General features: G+C 35.0%; 1 protein-coding gene and 1 pseudogene across 1 annotated transcript in view; one reads left to right on the top strand and one right to left on the bottom strand.

Annotated features, from left to right (window-relative positions):
• The window catches only part of RYR2 (ryanodine receptor 2), a 758,695-nt gene that overhangs the window by 308,157 nt on the left and 436,097 nt on the right, over window positions 1–14,441 (top strand). The window contains 3 exon segments of the mRNA XM_044000528.1: window positions 789–867; window positions 3,799–3,911; window positions 11,046–11,145. Coding sequence (XP_043856463.1) covers window positions 789–867; window positions 3,799–3,911; window positions 11,046–11,145 — 292 coding nt within the window.
• On the bottom strand, window positions 11,599–13,474 carry LOC122753417 (annotated as a pseudogene).

Below are 14,441 nucleotides of genomic sequence, written 5' to 3'. Positions count from 1 at the left end.
AGCAACTGGTTTTTATAAACCCTTTAAGGGGATATTAACTCATAATTCTGTAAAGTTTTTTTTAGATGGAATGATTTTGTGGTGAGTACTTAGGGAATATGAATGAGAAAAGCATCTTTCCTGATGATTTGCAATTTCAGTCACTGTTCAAAATGTCAAGTAGTGTTATTGTTGCGTTATTTTAAAAATCAGTTCAAGGGAGTAATGGACCCAAAGAATGCTAACTCAAAGATTTCAAAAGCCATGTCCCAACTGCTATGCACTTATTAATGCTGCCTTGTCCCTTTCTTTTTTCTCCTTTATGAGGATTTTTATTTACTCTCTGTTCTTATTCTTGCTTTAGTCACAATTTACTTCCTTCCTCCAGTTAAAATCCATATTCTTTTTAATGTAATCTGAATTATACTCTTCAAGATCACAGTCTACTCTGTTTATGTTCATAAAAAAATGTATACAACATGTGAGAGGATATAATTTGGTCCTTAGTTACTTATTTCCCAGGGAACAATTCTTTCACTGCCAATATGTCTCTCTCTAATCTTTTGTGGGGAATTGAAGCAGATAGTGACTGACAATTCACTTTGGGATGTTAATCTTGATCAGTTCAGCTTAAATACAGTTCTAAACTACAGGTAATTAAAACCCCATGGTTAGAAGAGAAACATCTTGTTTATGGAAAAAGAATATTGTATGGTACAACTGAGGCAGATTGATGGCATATTTCTTTAAATCATAGGAATTGACTGTGAATATAAACGTGTAATGATGAACATCTACTTTATTTCTAGTACCTCTGCTGCCTTTCCACCTCTCGGTCTTCAACAGATAAACTGGCTTTTGATGTTGGGTTGCAAGAAGACACAACAGGTGAGCTTTGTTTTGGATCAGTCAATTTTTAATAAGATGCTATCTGGGATTAGATTGAAATAGATTATGGGATATGATATGATAAATTAAATGTACATGTGGCATTTATATGCAATGAATAGCCTTTTGAGTGGATTATTTTGAGTAAAAGTAAAACATTTAGAATTAATTTATGGTTATCAGTCCTTTCTACTTTTGGTAGTTAGAAACTGAGGCAAGGCTTTAAAGCTGCTTTTTCTTATACGTCTGAGGAAGAAAGTAGATAGTTCTGCACTGCTTTCCAAAAGTATTAACCATAGTGATTTTTATTTTATGATAGTTGGTGAAATTACATATAGTCTTTTTTTCCCTTTTACTTCCATTCAAATGAGATAATATTTGTAAAACACTTAGCACAGTATCTGGTGCATAATAGGTAATTAATAAATACTTGCTCTCTTTCCCTTCTTCCATTACCTTTCCTTTTAAAAATTCATTCATTCATTCATTCACTTACTCACAGAGTCATCGATTTTGACTCATGATCTCTAAATATAATGAGGGTATAGTTCTACTGTAAATGGTGAATTGATGACTTTGTATTCTCATTTTCTATTCCTATCTAAATAGTGGGACCATCAGTCCACCTCACCACATGTTTGGTTTCTTGTTCAGGAGACTAGTTACATGGTATCCAGTATTTTTTTTTTTAATTTTGGCCTTTTAATTTATCTTCTCTGATAAGTAAAAATAGTCATGTTTTATCTGTTCAGTCTTCAATGAGAAAATGTTTTGTTGTTTACTTTTTGAGGAACAAATGTTGGATCCACAGTTAGTGATCCCGATTTATGCTGATCTCTAATAGAGGCTTTCTCTGAATCGTGTGATTTAACAGGCTCTTGGGGAAAGGAAAGCATGCACATTGTAGCATTATAATACCTGGGTTCTATTTCTAGCTTATTTTCCACAGATTATAAAATGTGAACATAGATGAAGTAGTTATTATGAAAATATTTTGGAAAAATGAGAGTGCTTTATCAGTTCAGCATTCATTTAACTAATTAAATGTGGTAAATAACTAGAAATTGAAATACCTCAGTTTGGAGGTATACAGAGTACCCAACTATTTAAGAATTTTTGGTGCTTTACAGAGAAAAATATGAGAGAGAATTCTAATTTATTTAATTGAATCTCAGGTATATGTCTACCCTCCTTCCTCCCCCAATTTATTTTTTAGTGTGTTCTTATTTCAAATTAATATATGCCAGTATAGAAGCCAATGAGAAACCTGCATAGATTATTTAAAACAAAAAAATACTCTGCTACCCAATTGCTTCCTTTGCACTGCTTAAAAAAGTATAAAGAACTATATTCATCTCTTTGCATATGACATAAATTGACTGTGGCAAAAGCAATAGTCCTTGTACTTTCAAAATTTCATTGCTGGGGCAGCTAGGTGGTACAGTGGATAAAGCACCGGCCCTGGATTCAGGAGGACCTGAGTTCAAATCTGGCCTCAGACACTTTACACTTACTAGCTGTGTGACCCTGGGCAAGTCACTTAATCCTCATTGCCCCACCCTCCCCCAAATGAATTAAAAAAATACCATTGCCTTTTGGGTCAGTGACAAAGAATTTTCACAGTTATATCTTATGGATGTTGTACCTTATCTAAAAAAGGGTTTAAGAAAAGAAATAGCATTTTGTACAACCCTCATACACAGCTCATTTGCAATAGTTATTTTAATTGTCATCCTTAAAGGAAAGGCTATATTTTCTATCAAATATTATTTCATACTTTCTTAAATGTTAGTGGGAAAATATTGTTATAAGGAGACTGATTTTGAAGATTTTTGTCTTATTTCCTCCATTTTAAAATGGAATTTGCAAAGACTTAAAATAAGAGGTGATTCTCAGTATTTCTTTTTAGAACTTTCCTATTTCTCTTAAGAGTCGTATCACCTTTCTTCCATTTGCTCAGATTTGCAACTAACTAGTGTCATCTAGGGCTCTCCATTTACTTTTTTTTGTGTGTGTGAGGCAGTTGGGGTTAAGTGACTTGCTTAGGGTCACACAGCTAGTAAGTGTAAAGTGTCTGAGGCCAGATTTGAACTCAGGTCCTCCTGAATCCAGGGCCGGTGCTCTATCTACTGTGCCACCTAGCTGCCCCTCTCCATTTACATTTACCCCACATATCCATTCATTTGCCAAATCTTGCCAATTCCACCTCCATATCTTACATCCATCCTTTTTCTGTGCTCACATGGCCCCCTCCTTAGTTTAGGCCTTTGTCACTTCTTACCTAGACTATTGTGATAACCTCCTGATAGTTTTCCTTGCCTCAATTCGTCCTCTACTGTCCCCTCTCCCCCATCCATTCTCTACATACTTGCCACTGATTTTCCTAAAAAGGCTTGACTGTGTCATTCCCCTTTGCTCAGTAAGCTACAGTAGCTTCCTATGTAATCTCTAGAAACAAATTTAAAATCTTCTTTTTGACAGTTACAAGAATTCACAATTTTACCCCAATCCACTTTTCCAGTCTTATTATTCTTTACTCTTATTCATGCATACTGGCCTTTGCTGTTACAAATATATAGCATTCCATTTCCTTTCTCCTTGCCTTTGCATTGCATGTCCCTTGTGACTGGAATTCACTTTTCCTCACCTCCACTTCTTAGAATCCCTAGTTTTCTTTAGATTAATCTCAATTGCCAAATTCTAAATGGAGCCTTTTCTGATCTCACAAGCTCCTAGTGCTTCCTACCCCCCCCCCAAATATCTTATATCTATTTTGCAATTTTTTTGTGCAAAATACCTGTACAAGTATATGTCTTCCTCAGCTAGATTATTATATTCTTAAGGGTAAGGTCTGTTTCACTAAATGCTTTTTTTTCTTGTTTTTTTTTATTTCACTAAATGCTTTTTGATGGATTGATTGAAATATTGTAGGTGAAGCATGTTGGTGGACCATTCACCCTGCTTCCAAACAACGTTCAGAAGGAGAAAAAGTACGAGTTGGAGATGACCTAATTTTAGTCAGTGTGTCCTCTGAAAGATACTTGGTAAGTACAAAATAGCATGATAAACATGGTGATTTTATATATAAAATAATGTTGTAATGAATGACATTCTGATTAATAAAATTATTTTCTTAGGTTTAGATGCCAAATTACTCATTTGAATTATATACAAGCAATCCCCTGCCAGTATTTGACAATTTGGTTTAGTGAAAATAATATTATAATTGAGTTTGAGGAATTCTTAATTCTAGACTGACTCTGCTTAACTTGCTGTATGATGTAAACAAGTCCCATAACTTTTCTGAGTTGCAGTTGTCTCATCTGCTAAGTGAGGTGGGGGGGATTATATGATCTTTAAGATCCTTTCCAGTTGTGATCTGCCCTTTCTTCCCTTTCTTCCCTTCCTTTCCTGCTCCCTTTCCTTTTCCTTATTTGCTCTTGTTCTTTCTTTACTCATCTCTTTGTAGTTAGTTGAATTCTCTTTCTGGAATAAAAGCTTATATGAACATACAAACTAAAGCTCCTGGCTAAGGACAATGACTTTAATGTATATGGTAATAATATCAGTACGTATTTTTACATTAATTTACTAATGATATGTAAATGACCTCTCATCATGAATAAAAAGGTCCGTCTATCTAAAGAAAGGAATCTGTAGCATATTAATTGATAATTGATATTGTAAAAATTCATATGAAGAAAGGAAATACAGATCACATAGTTAGGACAATATAAAGTTAATAGCTGATATAGCATTATTCAATGATATATGTGTAAAGAAAGAAACTTGCTTAGATTAAAAAGTGAAAACATCCTTGCATTCACTGATATGTGTGGTAATGTAGTTTGATGTTCTTATGTATTAAATTACATCTTTATTGAAGAATGACCATGGTCAAATGTTGAAGAGAGGTCACATAGAATAGTGTGCTGAACAAACAGGATGATCCTACATTCAGCTGCTGGCCCTGAAATTGATTAGCTGTTTGACCCTGAGGAAAATTTTCTCATTTTTAAAATGAAGGAAGGAATAAAGGAAGGAAAGCTTCATTTTTATGGAGAAAGAAAAATTATACATTCATAGAATGGAACATTACTGACTCTATGTAATTCAGAAAAAAAGATACAGTATCCAGAAAGCTAGATATATAAATTATCAATTAAACATTGTTATGGCTATTTATCACAGAGAGCTATAATGACTTCATTAATAACAGGTCATTCTAGACTAACCATCTCAGTGAGTCAACAAGAATTTATTAAGTGCTAATTATGTGCCAGGTACTGTGCTAAGCACAGATAAAAGGAAAGCCAAGAACATGGTTCCATACTTTAAGGAGCTCACATTCTTATGAGCAAGAAAAACATGTAAACAACAATGTACATATAAGGTATAGACTTTTGTTCCCACAGGATTATTAGACTAGTAAATGAATGAATACAGAAAATAACATTTGCCTAAATTTTAGCAAAGTATTTGACAAAGGCCATTGCAGTATCGTTGTGGAAAAGAAGAGATGTTGGCTATCCAATATAGAACAGTTCAATAGACTTGGAACTGGTTCAGTGGCCTGACCCAAGGAGTAGTTTATAATGGTTCAGCATCTGTTTGGAAGGTGTCTACTGGATTGAATCAGTAGTCTATCCTTGGCCTTCTGTTGTTTAAGATTTATCTATGGCTTGCTGCTTTTATTTGAAAGCACTCTGTAGCCTAAAACACTGGATAGTACTTAATAAATATAAAATGGAATAGAGGTAAATATAAAATTTTACACTTAGGTTTTAAAAACAAATTTCACAAGCACAAGGTGAAAGAGTTGTGGCTAAAGAATTTTTTGAGTGCAAGTGATCTGGGAGACTGGCAAATTTGTTCTGTTTACCTCCAAGGGGCAGAATGAGAGTAATGGGTAGAAGTTGCAGAGAGGCAAATTAGACTTGATATAAGGGAAAAACTTTCAAAAATTTAAACTGCCCTCAAGTAGAATGGCCTTCTTTGGGAGGGAATGGACTCTCTGTCATTGGAGGTCTTTAATTAAAGATTAGATAGCCACTTATCAGGCATATTGTTGAAATTATTTTTCATGTATGAATTAGGTCAAGTGGTTTCTTCAAATTTTGTGCTTATAGGGGTATTATATTATAAGATGCTATTGGAATTTTCCCATTAATGAGCTTGGATCAAAACTGTTATGACACTAACTACCTTATTTAAACTGGAATTAACTAACGAATTGCATCCTCTTTAATGTATAAGGTAAGGGTGAGGATGAGTCAGTCTTCATATATGATTTCTTTTCGTGGCTTTTTAGAAATGATATAAGAAGTGCTAGTTTGTTAAGTCAGTGAATGATAGAAGTACTCTGTGAATGATTTTCAGGAGCTATTAAATTATATGGGCAGCTAGCTATGTGGCACAGTAGATAAAGCACTGGATTTGGACTGGAATCAGGAAGACTTATCTTCATGAGTTCAAATTCTGCATCCAACACTTAAAAGCTCTGTAATGGGGGGAAAGTCACTTAACCCTGTATGCTTCCCTTTCTCATCTGTAAAAGGAGCTGGAGAAGGAAATGGCAAACCACTCTAGTATCTTTGCCAAGAAAATCCCAAATTGGGGTCAGAAAGAATTGTACACAACTTAACTCAATAAAATTCAATTTTATGGAAGCAAAGTTACAATCTTAGGGGACCTGAGTCTAGTCCGAGTTTTCCACTCATTGTATGACCCATAACTAACTTTAGCCCCTGAGAACCTTATTTTCCTCATCTATGAATTTTTGGCTCCTTGTATTTATTCTATTGCATTTTATTCTTTTGGTCTCAATACTAACCATAGATAAGGAAGCCAATAAAGTTGGTTACATGGATTCTGTATGCACATTTTAATACTAGTGATATCAAATATTCAGAAGGCTAATACTAGGAATAGTATTGTAAAAAAAAGCTTATTTAGGAAGGAAAATTTAATGAGCCAAAATGAAGTTGTGGAATTATTTATACTTTTTATTTAATTATACTATCACTTATTGCCAGAGAAGCAGTATCCCACAGTGCACAGATTTGCTGTGTAACTTTGAGAATGTCATCTAACCTTTCATTGCTCTAGGCAACTTTCTAAGACTATAAGATTTAGAGAAGGTTTCTACTAGCACTGGTAGGGGGAGTTACTTCATCTCTGAGTTTCCTTTACCAGTGTGACTGCATATATAGTCCTTAGCCCTTCTGTCAAATGAGATAATATATATAAAATGTTATGGAAACTTTATAGCACTATGCATATATTAAATATTATTAGAGATTATACTAATAACTCACAGTGATAAAGTACTTTAAAGTAACAAAGTCTTTTCCTCATAATGACCCCATAAGGGTAGGGAATATGAGTATTAATCTACTCATTTTGTAAGTATTATAATCATCATCGTCATTATTGACAAGGAGATTTGTAGAATCTGGAAACCAGTAGTAATAGTTTATAGTGGATTATGCATATTGTCAGTAATTTAATCTCTTATACTTAATTCATTTTGATTTAGGTATATTACATAATTTTTACAGCTATTTATCTATTCCTAATGTTATGTAGATGATACTATGACTTTTATATCAAATAGACTCAGCTTTTAGTTATTTATGGCAAAAAGCTTTTAGGATTGGGCTGGTGATTTCATTGATTTAAGGGAATTCTCAATGAGAAAACGTTTGTTTACTCTTTGAGATCAACACCTCATCTACTTATTGTCTTTTGGAATTGCCTAGAAAAGTGAAAGGTTAGCTGCCTTGACCAGGGTCAGATAGTAAATATGTGTCAGAGATGGCTGTTCTTAGCTCTGAGTTCCTGAATCCAATCCAGCTCTCTCTCCACTATGCCGTGCTACTTCTGTAGTTAAAAGTGATAGTTTAAGTAAATAAAATATAAAAGCCACCTCCCAGCTTCATTTTAGGTAATTGTTTTCTTCATAGGCTTTATTTGTTTATTTATTTGCTTGTTTATCTACTCTGTCTAATTTATAGCACTCTTCATAGTAGTAGTCTAGTTCAGTAGATTAGAGCATGATACTCATTGCCATTATTTGATGCCCATATAGTGTTGGTTGTTTTCACTCAGACCCATGGACACAGACGCTAACCCAATAGGATTATTTTGAATGCATGTTCCACTGGTGTTAAAGTGGATAAGCTGGGGCAGCTAGTGATGCAGTGGATAAAGCACCAGCCCTGGATTCAGGAGGACCTGAGTTCAAATCCAGCCTCATACACTTGACACTTACTAGCTGTGTGACCCTGGGCAAGTCCCTTCACCTTCATTGCCCCGCAAAAAAAAAAAAAAAAACCAAAAACCAAAAACCCCAAAACAGTGGATAAGCTGAGTGTGGATGGAGTGGTATGAATTTATCACTTAATAGAAAAGCAACTCTCTCAAGTCCCTGTCTGTTGGGTATAGGTGGGTAGTGTTCTTGTTATATAGAGATAAAACATTGAATTGATTTGTTCATGCCTGAAGTACTAACTTACAATAATTTAATGAATTAGTCATTTGGAACTATTATTTTATTCTGAATGTAAATACTATAGGCATGACTGGAAGGGTCTTTTCAAAATTTACTTTTGATGTTTGAACAGAAAAGTTAAAGGGAACTATTCAAATATTTGCTGCAAAACCCAGGATACATAATTGTGATTAAAGGATATTTCTCTGGTGATAGCTAGGTAGTGCAATAAATCGAGTGCTAGACCAGGAAGACTTTGGTTCAAGTTCTGCCTAGAATACATATTTGCTCTGTGATCCTGGGTAATTCATTTAACTTCCATCGGTCTGTTTGCTCATTTTAAAAGTGAGGATAATAATAGCAATTATCTTACAGAGTTATGGTGATCAAATGAAATACATAAAGTACTTTTCAAACCTTAAAGTGTTGTGTAAAAGTTTTATTTGTTAAGATAATATGTGCTTAGGGCAGCTAGATGGCGCAGTGGATAAAGCACTGGCCTTGGATTCAGGAGGACCTGAGTTCACAACCAGCCTCAGACACTTGACACTAGATGTGTGACCCTGGGCAAGTCAATTAACCCTCATTGCTCCACCAGAAAAAATTAAAAAAAAAAAAGATAATATGTGCTGAATTAAATTTTAAGTGATTAGAATCAATTTTGTTCTAAAGAGCCTTTCTAATTCAGATTGCCACATGAAAATATTTAATTTGGGGAAATTATTTTAGCCTATAGATTATAATTTTTTCCAATAGAAGCTTTATAAAATTATATAGTTCATTTTAAGAATTCAGGGTCAAGTATATGGATTATTCCTTTTTTTATATCTCCCTTTTTTGGGAGGTTGTTTTTTATTTGACCACTTTTATTTTTTTATTCTTTCACACAGGATATGTTTACTGCTTTCTACAAGCATGTTCATATTCAAGAAATGTGTTTTCTTACCCATGCCATTTGGTTATTGGAATTTGTCTATCTATCTGCCTGTCTACCTACCTACCTACCTACCTACCTGCCTGCCTGTCTGTCTTTCTATCCACACATACATACATACATACATACATACATACATACATACATACATACATACATACATACATACATATTCATACATAGATAAAACACATATGTGAAATTGTACATGAACCAATGTGCATTTGTATTTTAATTTCTTCAGTGACCTATGGAATAAAGTCAACTTAATCACAGAACTTCAGAGGTTCTATGACATTGCTATTAAGTGGTCTTCAGCCTTTGCTTAAAGGCCTTCAGGGTGGTGAACTCACCCCCTCCCAAGGCAGCCCATTCTACTTTTGGATAGTCTAATTGCCTGGAATCTCTTACTTACATCAAACCTAAATTTGCCCTCTTTGTAACTTTTACCCTTTGATACTAGTTCTGCTCTCTGAGACTAAGGAGAATAAGACTATTCTCCTTCATGTGACAATCCCTCAAATACTTGAAGATAGCTATCTTTTCCCTTCAACTCTGTCTTCTCTAAGTTAAACTTCCTTATTTCTTTCAAATGTTCCTCATATGGCATTGTATGATATGATCATCTCACCATCTTAGTCACCCTTTCTTTATGTTTTCTAGTTTATCTATGTCTTTTCTAAAATGTGATGACTAGAGAAATGAACATAAATACTCCAGATGTAGTGTATCTAGGATGGAGTGAGGAGGTGAGAAGACCTTTAGGGGTAATTAAAGGCAGCAGTTCCTAATGTTGCACAAGTTCTTTATGGCTCTAGAGTAAACACAAGTCCTGAGAAAGTTTTGCCAAGGCTACTGTGTCTTTGTTGTGAATAAACCAACTGTTTAAGAGATTAACTAGTCAGTAATAAGTAGCAGAGACATTTTATAGACATATTACTAGGGACATATTACTACCAAACAGTAATTCATATGCCAGAGCTGCCTCCTGATTCCAAAAGAAGTGTTGAGAGAGTTTACAGCTTTAGAGTTAAGTGGTGACAGATGCATAAGGGTTAGCCTGCAAGGTACCTAAATTTGCTTAGTATATTTTTCTTTAAATTCTTTCGGTTCTTAATTCATATTAGCATATCATCTTCTATAATTTTCTATTTTAGAATATATATTTATATTTATATTTTAATAAAGATTTCTATTGTTGGTAAAGAGGCAAATTTTAGTTCTTTGATTTCTTGAGGCCTATGAAGAGATTGGGAGTTTAGGATTAGATCCCATAAGAAAACAGCACCATCTAGTGGGTACTACATCTAAATAGTGTTGCTTTAGGACCTTCATAAATCTCAAGAGGGATGGATGTACCTGCCAGATTCAAACTACTTAAATGATGTTAAATAGAATGTGGAAAACTTCAGACTGAAATTTCACTTTGAAAAATATATTCTACCTTTTAGTACTTTAATCCCACAGTAAAAAGTGAACTTCTTTGAAGGAAGGGAAAACATGCTTTTATAATAGAAATTCCATTTTTTTACTCCCCCCTTTCTGTTTTTTTATTGCTCTTTGTGTTTGATCAGTCAATAAAGATCCTTTAAATATATCATCTGTGCAATGCATTAAGTTGGTTATATAAAATTATAAAAGACTTAAAACTCAATGGATGTTTGATTTTTTTCATGGGAAGTTGCTAAAAACCTATATAAATGAAATTTACTTTGTATTTCAGTAAATGCCTTCTTTTGCCTCTTATTGCAGCATTTGTCTTATGGCAGTGACATCTTGCATGTAGATGCTGCATTCCAACAGACCCTCTGGAGTGTGGCCCCAATCAGTTCAGGAAGTGAAGCAGCCCAAGGTAAGGAAAATTCTTCTTAATTAGGAAACTTTTGTAGGCTGGAAAAGAGATGATTATTTAAAAAAAAAAAAACTAAAGAGCATTTATTGTATTCTCTACTAAGCCTTTTGAGTTTTGAAGACAACTAAATTCTGGAAAGCCCTCACACAGAAGGGTAAGTACAGCGAACATTATGAAACAGAACAGCAGGAAGAATTGTAACCAAGTGCTAACTGACAGAAGAGAAATTTTCAGCTACTTCTTAGTAAAAAAGAAAAAGAAAGTAGGGAGGAGCAGGGGCTTCAGACTGAACAAGACAAAAATCTCGTAATACTTTCGACCTTGGTTAGATTGTAACAAAATGGAAACAGGACTTCAATCATACAAAGCTTCCACTACAGAACGCTGTACACACCTGTTTTCCAAGCCCTTCCTCCCATTCCCCCAAGGCTGCCACTTGGATTATTTGCCAGTTTATTGGGCCTGCCGATGGAGAAACACATAGATCTTCTCTCTGATCCAATCTTTGTTGTAGGGTTGATATGTCTGAGTGTCCTCTCAGTACACAAGGCAGCTAAAATCTTCCAGATTATCAATGAAATCAAACAACTGACTGATGTCATATGTGATGGAGGGATTGTTGGGATTCATTCTCTTCAGATGTTCTTTATACATTTTACAAACTCCTTCCATGCATTCATTCAGTGATTCATAATCAGCATGAGTTCAGCCTTCTGGCCTTTTGGTAGGTTGTCCCAACAAAATTGTGTGAGATATTGTGCCAAGCTCTGCTGCTGTTGCTGCCACAGCCACTGCACACTAGCATAGATGTGTAATGATTAGAATGATGCCACCTACTGGAGACTTACTATAGGAAAGCTCCGCCATGAGGAAAATGCCTCAGAGGGCAAGGCCATGTGGCTTTTCCTTGGCGTCAGGAAGTGATGTTTGCTCATGGGTGCTGTCTGTCAAGGCTACCAGCCAATCAACTCGAGGAGCCTCCTATTTTCTGGGAGGAGACAGGAAGGAGGAAAGAGGGCCTGTGCGGAGAGCTCTATCTCGTTTGGGTTCCTGACTTGATGGTGGTGGTGGCGGCAGAGGACTTCACAGGAAATTTGAGGAAAGATAGGAATGCCGGGCTGTTGGAATTCTGTTCTCAATCTTTTTCTTTCTATTTTTCAATAAACCCTTAAAAACCTAAACTCATTTTATCAGTGATTTTAGTCAGTTTCCCCCAAAACTGGGGGAACAGATCAGAATCCACATTTAGAATCTTAAATTACACAGTTGATTATTCTTGTATTTTTGTTGAGGGCTTATGAACAATCAACCCATTCACTTCATGATGCAGAGTTTATAGATTTTGAGCTGGAAGAGTGCTTAGAACTCATATAATTCCATCCCCTTCAGTAAGATTTAACCAGGCCTGCTGCAACCTTGAAATAGAATCAGGATGAGGTAGCTCATGACCTATGGGACAGAGTATAAGGATGAAATTCAGAGTGACCTGAGTTAGAATCTTGCATCTTACAGGTACTAGCTATAGCAATTAGAGTAAGTCAGTTGACCTCTCAACTTCAGTTTCCTCATCTATGAAATGAGAATAATAATAATGGCATCTATCTCACAAGGTTATACTAAACATCAACTCAAATGAGATAATAGATACAAAGTGCTTTGCAAACCGTAAAATGCTATATAAATGTTAGCTTCATTATTATTGTTGTTAAAGCACAATGCAAATATTATTATTGTTAATATTATATGTGCCTGAGGTGGTAGCACAGCAGGAAATTAATTGTGAAAAAATTATATAATGATATCGATGATGATAGCTAGCATTTACATAGTTCATGATGGTTTACAAAATATTTTACCAATAATGCCTCATTTTATCCTTTCAACAACCCTGGGAGGTAGGTGTTATTATGCCATTTTAGAAATGGGAAAACTGAGGCATAGAGAGATTTCAGTGGTTTGTCCAGGATCACATGACTAGTAAATATTTGAGGCTAGATTTGAATTTAGTTCTTCCTGACTCCAAGTCCAGTAGTATTCACTGTGCCTGACATCTACCTGCCTCTAAAATTGGGAAGGTAGAGAATTCAGACACACAGTCCAGGTATCTCTCTCACACACACAGACACACATGCTACACATATACCCATCACATTCACACAAAAAATGTTTTTGACAATTGCTGGAGCAATCCATCTGGATTGACATAGTATCCAGTACTGAGGGGATAAAAACAATTGGGGGTAAACAGTCTTTCTCATCTGGGAGTTTTTGACATTTGCACAGGCTACTGCTTGCTATAGAGATGTACGAAGCCACATCCAACTGTCATTTCTCCTGACTTTGATCACAAATTGTCATATATCCTTTGATGATCTTAATAAAGGTATTATTAGCACTATTGCAGTTTAGATTGTTTGATCTGAATCCAGAACATGAATGCCTACAGAGTGAATTTATCCACTCTTTTTAAAGATAGGAAGTGACTTAGTAATTTGACTAAGGTCATGCAGCTAATAAGGGACAAGGTGATGGATTTGAATGTGGAGTTCCAGCTCCCAATCCAGTGTTCTTTGCACTGTACCACACTGCTAATGCTGTCTGTTAATACATATAAAATAACATATTTAAGTGATAACTGAGAATTTTACTGTAGTCTAAAGTATCATTTGAACTTTTTACAGATAGAGTTAGATTAGATGAAAATAAAACAGTATTGCTTTCCTTGTAGGAGAGTAGTAAACATCAGAATGGGTCAGTTATTCAGATTATGTAGATCTCTTGATGCTATTAGAAAAGAAGAAAGGATACCATATAAAGTAAGTAGTAGTTGTATCATCCATATTGTCATCTACAGAATTTATTTGAGTGCCCCAAAAATGCCTTAAAAAAACACAAAACAAGACAAGACAGATAAATTGAAATCAGGCCCTGATCTCTAAGAATTCCTAGAGCCTTGGTTCTTGGCAAGATAATAAGGACGGAATTTTTAAATTAGATGGGGTCCCAGGGTCCTAAGGGCAGAGAAGAATGAGGAGGATGGCTTGAGTATGGGTGTCATGGTTTAGAAATGGCCAGGAAAGTAGGCCAGTGTTGGTTTCAGGGTTCCCCATATCCTAGAGGTAATATTACTCAACTAGATAAGAACTATAGAAATGTTTGTAGTGTGATCCTAGGGGTCACTCGGTTAGGGTGGTGTCTGACTAGACTTAACTAATCATTAGTTCATAATAATTTTGCTCTTGTAAATGTAGTTATAAAACTATGTATGAAATACATTTAACATATGAATGTTCATG

The sequence above is a fragment of the Dromiciops gliroides genome, chromosome 4, assembly GCF_019393635.1.
Source record: "Dromiciops gliroides isolate mDroGli1 chromosome 4, mDroGli1.pri, whole genome shotgun sequence".
NCBI classification, from domain to species: domain Eukaryota; kingdom Metazoa; phylum Chordata; class Mammalia; order Microbiotheria; family Microbiotheriidae; genus Dromiciops; species Dromiciops gliroides.
This window is presented reverse-complemented; position numbering and strand designations above follow the sequence as displayed.